This window comes from Triticum aestivum, unplaced genomic scaffold (assembly GCF_018294505.1).
Source record: "Triticum aestivum cultivar Chinese Spring unplaced genomic scaffold, IWGSC CS RefSeq v2.1 scaffold124330, whole genome shotgun sequence".
NCBI classification, from domain to species: domain Eukaryota; kingdom Viridiplantae; phylum Streptophyta; class Magnoliopsida; order Poales; family Poaceae; genus Triticum; species Triticum aestivum.
The window spans coordinates 20,555-34,565 of NW_025227289.1; the positions used below are offsets into that span (position 1 = coordinate 20,555).

General features: G+C 41.6%; 1 protein-coding gene across 15 annotated transcripts; it reads left to right on the forward strand.

The window, feature by feature from the left end:
- The first annotated feature begins 9,043 nt into the window (after nt 1–9,043).
- On the forward strand, nt 9,044–13,024 carry LOC123172676 (uncharacterized). 15 transcript variants are annotated; one of them, XR_006485680.1, is made up of 6 exons: nt 9,044–9,590; nt 10,627–10,751; nt 10,849–10,900; nt 10,984–11,085; nt 11,564–11,643; nt 12,796–13,024. XR_006485680.1 is itself a non-coding variant. In XM_044589622.1 (3 exons), exons 1-2 carry the CDS (start codon nt 9,300–9,302, stop codon nt 10,669–10,671), a joined length of 336 nt encoding a protein of 111 aa, XP_044445557.1. In that variant the 5' UTR covers nt 9,044–9,299; the 3' UTR covers nt 10,672–10,900; nt 10,990–11,027. The 15 variants fall into 15 exon arrangements, 1 of the variants encoding a protein (XP_044445557.1); XR_006485678.1 differs by having other exon boundaries at nt 10,987–11,085; XR_006485684.1 differs by having other exon boundaries at nt 10,627–10,698.
- The last annotated feature ends 987 nt before the right edge of the window (nt 13,025–14,011 follow it).

Consider the following 14,011-nt stretch of genomic DNA (forward strand, 5'->3'; position numbering starts at 1 on the left):
CCCCCCCTCGGTTGGGAAGAGCTACACATCATATCTAAGGTGTTGAACAATAGGGCAATGCGGTTGTACTATCTCAAGAAAAGCGTTGAAGAACTTGGAGCATGTAATGTTGATGTACTACGACAACTTTACACATGAGTTTTTTCTTGTTTAGACTTGCTTAGTTGTGACAACACTTTGTGTTTGTTTTCCTGACTCCGTCTCAGATGAATAAAAGTTATTGTTCCTACAGTTTGCGTATCCAACTAATTATCATTACCTGTTCTTAGGACTGTGGAATCTTTGAAGTTGCCCCACACTCGTGGGCTAAACCAACTCTTTCGCTCTGCCAGACCTAGGGGCTACGCCACACTTGGGGGCCGCATAACTTTGAAGATTCTGCACATCCCTTGGATATTAAGTTTAAAAAGTTCTCTTTGGATGGTTTTTCCCAAATTCCACCCAATATAAACCAACTCTAACTAGTCGATTCATTGAAGACCAACTGGTTTCCATGGGCTTGGTGCTAAGAGAGCCAAGTCCATGAAATTCAAGTTCAATTCATCTCTAACTAGCCGGTTCACCAAAAACCGACGGGTAGCCATGGGCTTGGTGCTCAGAGAGCCAAGTCCATGAAGTTCAATATTAACCTACTCAAATAAGTCAGATCATTGGAAACCTACTTGTTTCCATGGGTTTTATGTTCAGAGTGCCAAGTCCACTAAGTGCAAGTTAAAATCATTTTGAACTAGTTGGTTTCATAAAAAATTGATTGGTGCAATGATATTAATTCTCAGAGAGCCAAGGCCATATGAAGTTCAAGATTATGTAGTTATTTCCGAGACTTCATCCGACCACAATCAATCAATCGGAGTCTTGGAGGCTACACCTACTAGGTGCACTGAGTGTGCCCCCACTGAAGCAAAAAATTACAAGTTTAAGCAATTTAAGTTGATGAATCAATACCTACTAGAGAAAATGTGGAATACTTACTCTTGTCCTTTTGTGAATTTGGGAGCGAAGCTCGCTGTCATTCTTGTACATATCATATTCATCAAGCGCATCTTCAGGGAGAGAACTCAAGCCAGGGTCTCCTACATGGCACCAACTTCACTTGCTATTGAGCATGAGCTGACTAAGGGAAATAAAGTAGTCGTTCGACATCTCCACTTTGCCGTTCCATATCCCATGCGGCACCACCATGCGTGCCATCCATGACAACAAGGAGGTCACAACACGTCGCGGTCTAGCCGGGCTTCAGGGCCCTCAAGCTTCCCTACAAGAATGACGCGCAACAACAAGCTACATTCTACATGCTAATCCTAACACCGGACAACGACACCCTTAGTATCGCCGATCTCTACGACGATATTTTGTCGGCTCTGGTATATTTCAAGAAGCACACGCCGGCGTGGAAGGGTCCAGTCGGGCGGTTCATGGTCCCCAAGTTCAAGTTCTTGTTTGAGTTTGAGGCGTCATTGGACATGGGAAAGCTTGGTGCCAGTAAGGCTTTCGATGTCAGTGACTTCTCTGGTATGGTGAGTAGTAGGGATGGGGCGCTCGCTATCACTAGGGTGTACCATAAGGCCACCATTGAGGTGGATGAGGTAGGCACCATGGCCGCCGCTGCCATGACAGCCGTAATCGGGCGTACAACAACGCTAAATGCACAACAACATCTGATAGATTTTGTGGCGGATGGATGCTACTTCTTGAGCTTGCATTGGTTTTTCCCTTGAATAGGAAAGGGTGATGCAGCAAAGTAGAGATAAGTATTTCCCTCAGTTAGAGAACCAAGGCATCAATCCAGTAGGAGACAACGCACAAATCACCAAGACTTGCACAAACAATCAAACAACTTGCACCCAACGCGGTAAAGGGGTTGTCAATCCCTTCACGGTTACTTGCAAAAGTGAGATCTGATAGAGATAGAATAAACTAAACAAAAGGTAAAGTAAATATTTTTTGTATTTTTGGTTTATAGATCGAAAAGTAAAAGATTGCAAAATAGTAGATCGGAAACTTATATGATGGAAGGTAGACCCGAGGGTCATATGTTTCACTAGTGGCTTCTCTCAAGATACCAAATAATAAGGTGGGTGAACAAATTATTGTCGAGCAATTGATAGAAAAGCAAAAAGTTATGATGATATCTAAGGCAATGGTTATGAAATATAGGCATCACGTCCGTGTCAAGTAGACCAACTCCTGACTGCATCTACTACTATTACTCCACACATCGACTGACTCCTGCCTGCATCTAGAGTATTAAGTACATGAAGAACAGAGTAACACATTAAGTAAGGTGACATGATGTAGAGGAATAAACTCAAGCAATATGATGTAAACCCCATCTTTTTACCCTCGATGGCAACAATACAAAACGTGCCTTGCTGCCCCTACTGTCACTGGGAAATGACACTGCAAGATTGAACCCAAAGGTAAGCACTTCTCCCATTGCAAGAAAAACCAATCTAGTTGGCCAAACTAAAACGAGAGTTCAAAGAGAATTACAAAGATATCAAACCATGCATATAAGAATTCATAGAAGATTCAAATAATACTCATAGATAAGCTGATCATAAATCCACAATTCATCAGATCTCGACAAACACACCGCAAAACAAGATTACATCAGATAGATCTCCAAGAACATCGAGGAGAACATGGTATTGAGAATCAAAGAGAGAGAAGAATCCATCTAGCTACTAGCTATGGACCCATAGGTCTGAGGTAAACTACTCACACTCCATCGGAAGAGCAATAGAGTTGATGTAGAAGCCCACCGTGATCGAATACCCCTCCGGCAGGGTGCCGGAAAAGTCCCCTAGATATGATCTCACGGGTACAGAAAAGTTGCGGCGGTGGAAAATTGTTTTCGTGGATGCTTTTGGTGGTTTGGGGATATATGTGAATATATGGGGCCAAGGGTTAGGTCAGAGGAGTCCTGAGGAGGTGGCAAGGAAGGGGGCGCGCCCTACCCCCTGGGCATGCCCTCCAACCTTGCCACCGCCTTGCGACTCTTCTGACTTTAGCTCCAAGTCTTCGGGGTGTCTTCTGGTGTAAGAAAAATCATCGCGAAGGTTTTATTCCGTTTGGACTCCGTTTGGTATTCCTTTTCGGCGATGCTCAAAAATAAGGAAAAAACAGAAACTGGCACTGGGCTCTAGGTTAATAGGTTAGTCCCAAATATATATATAAAATAGCATATTAATGCATACAAAACATCCAAAACAAATAATATAATAGCATGGAACAATAAAAAATTATAGATGCGTTGGAAACGTATCAATGGACCCTTCTTATTTGTCGTGGTTGAGGAGAGGACATATGCAATGTTATTCCTTGGTCACGTGGTTGATCCTCTTATTTGATAATTGGATAAATAGTTATTCTAGAAAATGTGGAACCCTTTGGTGATTGAATGAACCATTGAAACATTAACAATTGGTTGACTGACCCCTTACCACACAGCAATCAAACTTCTGTGATTACCGCGACACCTATGCCGGCATGCATGCTTAGAGAAGTGGCTTTCTAATAAACGAAAACTCTGACCTCGGAACTGCCAATTGAGGAAGGGTTGTTTCGCCAGGCACGACTGGAGAGTTTGCCCAATCGACGAAGGCCACTATACGGGTTTTCTTAAGAGCAACATTATCCTTTCTTTTCCTCTGGCTACTAAGATGTTTCAGTTTGCCAGGTTATCTCTTGCCTACTCATTGATTCAGCAGGCAGTTCAAAAGGTTAACCTATTTGGGAATCTTCGGATCTATGCTTATTTTCAACTCCTTGTTCCTCGATCATGTGGTTATTGTGGCACTTGATGTTAGGAGGACATGCGACAACTGATCATCGATGGTTGCTCTCATGAGTTAGAGACAAAATAACACACAAATGGTTGTGCATGGTGCTCCATAATCCCAATCCCCTACTCTGAAGAGTGTATGAGGCCGTCGGTATACAAATGTTGATGGCGACAACGTGAATGCTCATTAGTCCTTAGCATGGGCACCACATACATCTAATGCCATATTGAAGTCTCAAGCAACAAACTACGACAACATTTGAAGCAATGTATATATTTGTAATTATGTAGGAATGCACGACCTCTTTTTGTAGGACATTTGACACGAGGAAACAAAGCGTCAACGCAAAAGATGCGATGAAATATCCGTGTCATTTTATATACTCTACAATCTTTTTGATCTTACCCTTGAGATAACAATCGTACACTAGAAGCGTACATGAAGATGTTTGCTTGAATAGACACTTCAAGCTCTTTCCCAGAATATTTAATGGTATAAATAACATACCCGAAAACACACACACACACACACACACACACACAGAGAGAGAGAGAGACTAGGTGGCACAAATTTATGCTTGTGATTTTTTCTAACAATATTATTCAAATATAATATTATACTGCATCACGCAAGGTTATCGAGGGATAATATCTAGAGAGAGAAAAATGAATCTACATTTTGGTTGCAAAGTTAGCGTATGTATGTTTCTTAAGAAAACTAATGACCCTTCATAAGATTTCGTGTTACCAAATATTAGACGAGAAACTTGTGTTATCTGAGATACAAATGATATATTTCTAAAGTACTTACATAGAAACCAGTGATGTACCTAGCGGGTGGTGTTGGAGGAGATTAATGATTGGAACTTACCAGGTGCTTCTACCGCCTCCCTCCCATCGTCTACGTTGGAGACCAAAGATTGGAACTTAGAAGGTGCGGGAAGAAATTCCATCACATCTTTTGCGTTGGAGGAGATCAAAGATTGAAACTTAGATGCTACTATGTAATGTCCCTACTCTATTAGCTGTTGTGACCTTTTGGTGATTGGTTTTCTGTTAAGTTGGCAATGGTTAACTGTTACACGCGTCCCCATGGGTAATTACTCTATTAGGGGATGGGGATGTGCCAGCTTCAATGCCCACATGAAAGCTGGTGGGTCAAACATCTTACCCAGCATGCAAGACGGGGATGGGGATGGGATAGCATTACCCATGCCCCTTACTTGTCTTAGTGATGAAGGCCTTAGACGTCGGCTCTAAAATTAGTATGCCCCATGTAATTCCCACCCATAATCACCCAAATTTCCTACCATCCCACCCATTTGGCCTAAAATCCATAAGAAAAGCCTAACCTAGCCACAACATATTATTTACTGTGCTAAAATGCTATTTTTTCTACTGAAAAGCTATCAAAAGTTGTTGTTGATTGCGTGCATGGGTTTCCCCATGGGGATAAAAACCCGATGGGGATGGGGATGAAAATATTTCTATCATCGCAGGCATTTATGGGGATGGGAACGACCGCGGAAAGGCTTTCGCGGGGTTGGGGATGGGAGTCCAATACCTGCCTGGGTAATCCCCATTGCCATCCCGTGTTGTGTGCATCTTAGTTATGGAGAAGCCGGATGTTACTGATCATGGTTTGTGTCCTATTGATGCTACACCTTAAGATAACAAATGCACCATTTGTCAGAAAAAATTAGTTGTTGCTACCGCCTCCCTCTCATCCCCATTGTGGCACTACTGACACTGCAAGAAATATGTCAACTAGTGACCTTCTGTCGGTGACCCTGGAATAATTGGTCATAGATCTATGACCATTTCAGACCAATTGGTCAAAAGATGTTCGGGGGGCTCCAAACCCTAAACCACTGCGACCATTTTGGTCAGAAAGGTCGTAATTTCCTTACACGAAATGGTCGCAAAGCAAACAATGCTAGTCCGCTGCCTTATTTCTAGTTGTTAATGACCAATATAGATGGCCATAGCCTTGTAGATTGTGGTGGGTTGTGATGACTAGGCGCCATCTCATCAGTTTTGCCTATGTGTCATGTCCATGTGGCAGTTTTTGCCCTAGGTTGTGAAGCAACCTATATTTCTGTTATTTCAAAAATTCCCAAAAAATTCTCATAAATGTTATCTTCATCAAATATCTCAAAAACATTCCTTGCCTAGTTCAAAAATAATTCAAAAATATTCATTTTCCTATTCTGTTCGGAGCAGCACTTTGTGAAGGAAGTACCACTTTGGCATGTCCGAATGGTATCCATTTTCTACAGTGCTTTCCTATGCCCAAATAACCATCCTCCACCAAATACCAGCTCAATCCATTCATTAATTTGAGCCCAGCTTCAACATTCGTATTTATGTCCGGTGTGGTACTTTGTAAAGCAAGTACCACCTAGGCTCCTCCTTTTAAGGTGAAAATTTGTGAAGACGTTCTTCTTAGTAACTGATCATCCTCAGCCAAAACTCACGCCCATTAGCCATGTGCATTTCCCGTACCGCAAATCAAACACTTGGCTGCTTATTCATGTTTGAGCATCGATCAGTCTCCTCGTGAGAATCTTATGTTGTGATTTTCTTCCTAGCACCTACCTAGGGAGTGCCCAACCCACCAGACATGCCTAGGCCGCCTAGAACACATGGCAACACCACGGTCACGCGGTGACCACGCGGCGGGCATGTGAGCTTACGCGCTCTAGAGTTGGGGCCTTCGGCCACCGTCCAAACCTCGATGTCTCGCCATCAAACCATGTATTTCTGATTAAATAGATACTTATTTACCTAGAATGATTTTTGGAAAAAATAAAGAGCAAACTATGAGGTAGCTGCAGTTCAAATTTGACTCGCTTCCAACTAAATCGACGGGAATTTGTCTTTTTCACCAGAGGTGGATCAAAAATTTTGACACCCAACCATTTTGTCAATTATGCATTATATATGGCCTAGTATTTTATAAAATTTATTAGGTCCAATTTTGCAACAATTATTTGGTAGTTCCTTCACAAAAAAACCTCCTTTTGGGCACTCGGAAAATGAAAAATGAATTTTCCGTGCAAAGAAAATGAAAACTTCCTTAGGCAACATTGTTTGGAATTCCAAGATGCACCCTCGTGCGCAATATGAGATCATTTGAACAAACTATGCCATGAATGTGGCCATAAGATTGATCATTTGGCTTGAAAGCCATGAATCTTCACGCATGATAGCTCATTTCTGAGAACACTTTTTAAAAATAATTTCCGTATTAAAAGTTTATTATTTTTTCCTGGAAACTTGGTGACATATAATGACACAATGCGAAGGTTTTTCCAATTTTTGGATTTTTTTAAAAAAATTTATGCCCGTTTCAAAATGCGATCAAAACGGCGGGCTTGACCGTTCCTAGCTAGTGGTTGAATCTTGCATTTTTTGGTGTTTCTATGATTAAATAGATACTTATGTACCTAGGAATGATTTTTAGAAAAAATAAAGAGCAAACTATGAGGCAACTACAGTTCAAATTTGACCCGTTTCCAGCTGAATTGACGACAATTTGTCATTTTCACCAGAGGTGGATCAAGTATTTTTTCACCCAACCATTTGGTCAATTGTGCATTAAATATAGCCTAGTATTTTATAAAATTGATTTGGTTCAATTTTGCAACAATTATTTGGTAGGTCCTTCGCAAAAAAACCTCCTTTTGGGCACTCGGAAAATGAAAAATGAATTTTCCGTGCAAAGAAAATAAAAACTTCCTTAGGCAATATTGTTTGGAATTCCAAGATGCACCCTAGTGCACAATATGAGATCATTTGAACAAACTATGCCATGAATGTGGCCATAAGATTGATCATTTGGCTTGAAAGCCATGAATCTTCACGCATGATAGCTCATTTCTGAGAACACTTTTTTAAAATAATTTCCGTATTACAAGTTTATTATTTTTCCTGAAAACTTGGGCATATATAATGACACAATGCGAATGTTTTCCATTTTTTTGTTTTTTTTAATTTTTTATGCCCGTTTCAAAATGTGGTCAAAACGACGGGAATGCCCGTTCCTATCTAGTGGTTGAATCTTGAAATTTTTTTGGTGTTTCTATGATTAAATAGATACTTATGTACCTAGAAATGATTTTTGGAAAAAATAAAGAGCAAACTATGGGGTAGCTGCAGTTCAAATTTGACCCGCTTCGAGCTGAATCGGCAGAAATTTGTCTTTTTGACCACAGGTGGATGAAAACTTTTTACACCCAACCATTTGGTCAATTGTGCATTAAATATGGCCTAGTATTTTAGAAAAATGATTTGGTGCAATTTTGCAATAAAAATTTGGTAGGTTCTTCACAAAAAAACATCATTTGGGGCACTCGAAAAATGGAAAATGGCTCTTTTGTGCAATGAAAGTGAAAACTCCCCAAATCAACATTGTTTGCCATTCCAATATGCACCTTTGTGAGATATGAGATCATCTTAATAAACTATGTCATGAATGTGGCCATAAGATTGATCATTTGGCTTGAATGCCATTGATCTCCACACATGATAGCTCGTTTCTGAGAACATTTTTTTAAAAAGAATTATCGTGTTACAAGTTTATTATTTTTCGTGGTAACTTGGCCACATATAATAACACAATGCGAAGGTTTTGCAATTTTTTTGATTTTTTTTGAATTTTTTATGCCCGTTTCTAAATGCGGTCAAAACGGCGGGAATGACCGTTTCTAGCTAATTGTTGAATCTTGGATTATTTTGGTGTTTCTCTGATTAAATAGATACTTATGTACCTAGAAATGATTTTTGAAAAAAATAAAGAGCAAACTACAAGGCAACTGTAGTTCAAATTTGACCCGCTTCCTACTAAAACGGCGGAAGTTTGTCTTTTTCACCAGAGGTGGATCAAATCTTTTGACAACCAACCATTTTGTCAATTTTACATTAAATATGGCCTAATATATTATAAAAATGATTTGGTCACATTTTGCAACAAAAATATGGTAGGTCATTTACAAAAAAACTCAATTTAGACACTCGAAAAATAGAAAATTAATTTTTTGACCAATTTAAATGGTCATAACGTCGTACTGTATTCTGATTGGTCTGTGGACTCTCACACGGATCATGCTTTGAACACCGTCGGATGTTCGTCGATCCAACGGCGGTCCTCAGCCCTTCCACACCATCCCCGAAACCCTAGCTCTGCGCTGTGGTCATTTTGCATCCACCCCCCTCCTTTTTTCCCTCGCTCTCTTCTCCTCCTCTCCTCTTCCAGATCTGCCGAGCTCCCCTCGCTCTCCTCGATCCAGATCGCCGTGCTCTGCTCCTCCCTCCCTCCCCTCCGGCAAGATCCCCACGCCCCTCCCTCCCTCTCTTCCCTCCGGCGGCCTCTCTCTCCTCGATCCGCAACCAATCAAACCGCAACCAATCCCCCACCCCACCCTTCCTCCCTCTCACTCGCGTAGGTGCAAGCGCAGGGCACAACGCCCAATCCAAGGCGACGCCGTCCTCGTGCGCGCTCGCGGTGGCCATGACGGCGCAGGCGCTCGCGCCGCCGCCGCCGGAGCCGCGGCAGCTCAGCCTGGCGGACCTCAGGGCCGTCTCCGTGCTCGGCCGCGGCGCCAAGGGCGTCGTCTTCCACGTCGTGCCCGAGGGCGAGGGCGGCGCCGGCGACGTCGCCATGGCACTCAAGGCGGTCTCGCAGGAGGCCGTGCGGCACAAGAAGAGCGGCGGGAGCGGCGGCGGGGACGGACAGCAGCGGCGGCGACCTCAACTCCCTCCGCCGCCGCCAGACCGAGATGTTCTCCGACTCCGTCATACGGTCTGCGCTCAACCAACTCCCTTACGCTATGCACTGCCGTAGGACAAATGGGCAAGATTTGATCCGTGAACTCATCCGTGAACACCGTCTTCTTCTTCGCGGAGCTGGCGCTGCTGTAGTATGGTCTGGTGCAGTCCAAGCCGTAGATTTTTTAATACTCTGAATCCCAGCATACCACCCCAGCATACTGCGTACCCTGAATCATGGTTAATTGCTGGTGTTTATGCTTGTTTGGGTCTGGTCAACTGAGAACTCTGAAAACCTATCACACCGCTTCTGCTCGGCATCGTCGATAAACTGCAACACGTATATTTTCAGCATCTGAAAAGCCATCTATTTTTCTTCAACGCTGTATATATAGATCAGCGCAAATGTCGTATGATACAAAGTCCAGAGTTTGCTCCAGATTCAGCATACAGAAAACACCATACAGAGCTGAATGTCCTACCTGTACAAAATTAAAAAAGATATCAGGATCACAAACAAATACATGTCTAGCTAGATTCTTCTACTTGTTGCCTGATTAATGCTTCTACTTGTACTGAAGAAATGCTCTCTGTTTAACTGGACAGTTTACAAGGTGCAAGACAGGCAGGAGGGCAACATCACTCTTTGTTTAACTGGACAGTTTACATCCTCAACTAATTACGAGTACAATATAAGATAGTCCAACTCAACTTTGCACTGCAGATTAATTAAACTACATAGTATTAAAGAGGTTTTGCCCATCTCAAGCGTGCCATCATGGAGGGAAGCTTTTTTACTTTAATTTGCTTATTAATTGTTCTTGCAGTCATGTGGCAGTAAAGACCAGTGGCAGCCTATACTACTAGAAAAAAACTACTCTACTATTGTTCTTGTTCCAGACCAGTGGCAGCCTATACTACTAGAAAAAGCTGAATGAAAACAGATCCAACAAGAATAAGAGGAGTACTAAATTGTTATAAGCACGCATGCTACTGAGTCCCTCGTAGCTTGAATCTGTGATGATTTCATTCAGGGGCAGTGATTGATTTTGCATGATGATTGGTTTCAGGGACGCGACCAAGATCCTGGTGGCCTCGCACTCCACCGCGCCTGACAGCAAGCTGAAGGCCGTCTACAAGAAGTACTCGAGCGAGAAACTGGGAGGAGTTGCCCTTCCAGATTAGATCATGCTTGGTTTTAGCTATATATGCATGCCTTTCTTTACAATGCCCATTTGCCAAGGTACCCGTGATTAACCTCTGGTTTCCTCTCTCTCTCTCTCCTTGTGCAGCGGCTATTGATTGGTCTCAGGTCCATGGAGCTCCAACGTCAAGGGCACAAAGGTCAGCTACCTGCTGTTCCTTTGTTGTTTCTGGATCCATTCCTTCCTTCCTAGCACATGTCTCATCTTCTTCTTCTTGTGCAGCAGCAGCAGCAGCAAAGACAGAGGCCAAGGCATTCATCCAGGAGGTGCGCAGTCCGCTCGGCATCAAACTTATTATACACTTGTGAACATTATTGGAATGAGGTGTGGTTTGCCAGCACCAGCAGTTCCTTTTATGCAACGGTTCAGACTACTTGTTGAATTGAATACACGTGTGCAATCCTATTCCAGTTCAAATAGAAATGCTAAACATATCATAGATGATGCACCTTTTGCATTCTTCCAGTCTTGTATTTTTAGGAAGCATTTTAAAACGACAGATCATGCAGCCCCCACATAACACTCATGCAACCCCCACATAATGTTGTCTAACAAATTGCATTGGAAATATACTGTTGCTAAATGCTATTGTCTGATATAATATAAGTATGAGCACTCAACCATTGTACATCTTTATGCATATTTGTTTTGTATTTTTTATAAATGATGATAGTTTGTGCAAGATGTTCACATGTTATTTTATTTTTTGACTAAATTCTCTTATGCCCTTGACTTAGCTTGACCCAGAACAGCAGCATCCTTGATGCGCGTACTGACCTTCACCTCGTTCTTTCTCTCGCAGACTCGAAGGAGACCATACGCAAGGCACCTCCTCTTCGGTTGTGAGAGTGTCCAGGGGTCGTGGGTGCGGCTAATGCCTATGTATGTGGCCGCACTTGACACTGCCCTTTCTTTAAGGGCACATATCATTTTTTATAACTATGCTATCTTTTCTCAAGTCTTTATTATCTTGCCTAGCCTTGTACTGATATGTATTGTTTGATGCTAATTACCCAAGTTAGTGCATGATGTTAAGGATAACCTGAGAACACTTGCCTAAGTTTATAAGATATGACATGTGACAGTTCAAACCTGCTTTGCTGCTCTTTCAATGCTTTTGCTGTTGTACTGTGCTTCTCTAGTTGTTTGAATGCTTCTGCTGCTAGCCTGCTAGACTGCTACTAGCTTGAATAGGTGTGCACTTGTGCTCGTGGTTGTGCTGCTTGTGTTGCTGCTGCTAATTTAATGCTTATACTCATGCCGCTGTTGATTAAATTCTTATGTTGTTGTTGCATGCTTATGCTACTGATTCAATGCTTTAGAAATTAATTGAATTGAACCTGTTGTAATCCTTCCTGTTATACTCGTATTTAATTTTTGGGTTTCTATTTGATATTTTAGTCTGTTATATACGGTTCATCTTCAATTTCTTTTGTAACCTACTTGGAGCTTAGAATACACAGCCCAACTATTCTCATATACAACTAAGACCAATGATTCATGCTCAATTCTGTATATGCATGACCAGTAAAGTTGGAAGGCCCAAATCTTAACGTTAATATGCTCTATTCTGTACCATATTCATGCTCATGCATCACCAGTTACTGCTTTTTTTGCTTGGTCTACTTTGGCTCATAACCTATGTATACCAAAACTGACTAAATGATTTCTCCAACTTGCTAAAATTGTCATAATTGTCTCCTGCCTTGTGATGTTAGTCTCTGTGCACTTACTAGTATTGTTAGTTGAATTGATGGTCGTGGTAGTAGAATAGGAATTTTCTTTAGGTTAGTGTTATAGTGATGTTCATTTCATTACCTAAACTTTGTACCAATGTACCATGCAGGTATGTATAGATTATTATTGTAGAACAACATCAGGTTAATCTGTTGCATTCAAGTTGTTGGAAGCTTTGTTATGCCATGCTTAGTGTTTACTGAATTGGGGCATTTGTTCATGTATGTATAAATTTTAGCCTCTTGAAAGAATATTATTTACTTCCAGTGTATTTCACTAATAACTTATCTGGATCAGGATCTAATGTTGTCGAGGTTGCTGCTGCTGTGACAGAAGATCAGAAGAAGCTTGGAGATGCGCTCCATAGTTTTAGTTGATGTTGCCACCAAGTTTTGGTGCTTGTGTATCTGTTTTTGATTGTATGTGCACTTGTTGGACGTGCAAACGTGTATGTGCTCTTGTTAGTATTTGACTGGATGATTTCTGGATTTAATCAGTTAATTGAGAGATTTATTGATTTTTTGCTGTTCAAATGTGTAAATTGAAATCTGTGAATGAAAAGACCAAATGTTCTACTTGACAAAATAATATTTGGGCCCTAAAAAGGCTGTGGCCCAAACTATAGTGTATCGGAACAGTGTGTATTTCAGAAAAACCAGAAAATAAGCTTAATGAAATGGTTCGCAAAAAGGCCATGTCCCAGAAAATAAAAAGGCCAAATTGCTGGGCCGGGCCCATGTAGCTAGCGAAAATTAACAAAAAAAAGTATGAAAAAGGCTGAATTGTTGGGCTAGGCCCATGTAGAAAACTGAATTGGACCGGGCTGAATCTTGTGCCACATCAGCTTGCCACACTGGATGCCTACGTGGCTTGGGGAGGTTGCTAGTGACCAAAACCCCACAGTGGACATATTTTGGTCATAAACATCTTCGACCATTCCAGAAGGAAGGTCGCTATAGTCAGTTTACGACTGCCAGCTATTGACCTTCTCTTTTTGGTCACAAAAAAGTCGCAAATGAAAAACCATGACCTTTCAGTGACCAATAGTCAAGGTCACAAGTTAACATATTTCTTGTAGTGTGACGCCCGACACCTCGTCCAGTCATGCTAGTGTGTGAGTTTTTCTGCATTTCTTCTGGCAAAGAAGAGTGAATTGATCAATTGATGTCATTTACTTGCAGTCAGCTTGGCATTGTTTTACTTGTGTAGTCAGATCTCATATGTGTGACTCGATGCCATTTCCTTCCTGGACCATAATGTAAAGTCAATTTGGTGTACGAATTGATGCCATTTACTTCTTGAAACTAAATGTGTGGTCAATTTCCCATTGTGATTGTGTAGTCACTGGTTAGATGTCGTTGTGTAGTCATTGCTCAACTATTGTGTATTGATGCATTTTTTGTTGTGCATTTTTTTTGTAATCGTAGAACTGAATGTGAAGAGGAAGGGTGACATTATGTCATTTTTTCTAGTTTTGAGGCTAGAACAATTAAGGTTGTAGCCGAAGTGTAAA

Coding starts and splice junctions, on each gene's coding strand:
- LOC123172676 (XM_044589622.1), top strand. CDS start 9,300: ATGACGGCGCAGGCGCTCGCGCCGCCGCCGCCGGAGCCGCGGCAGCTC. Junction 9,591..10,626: donor TTCTCCGACTCCGTCATACG/GTCTGCGCTCAA, acceptor GATTGGTTTCAG/GGACGCGACCAAGATCCTGG.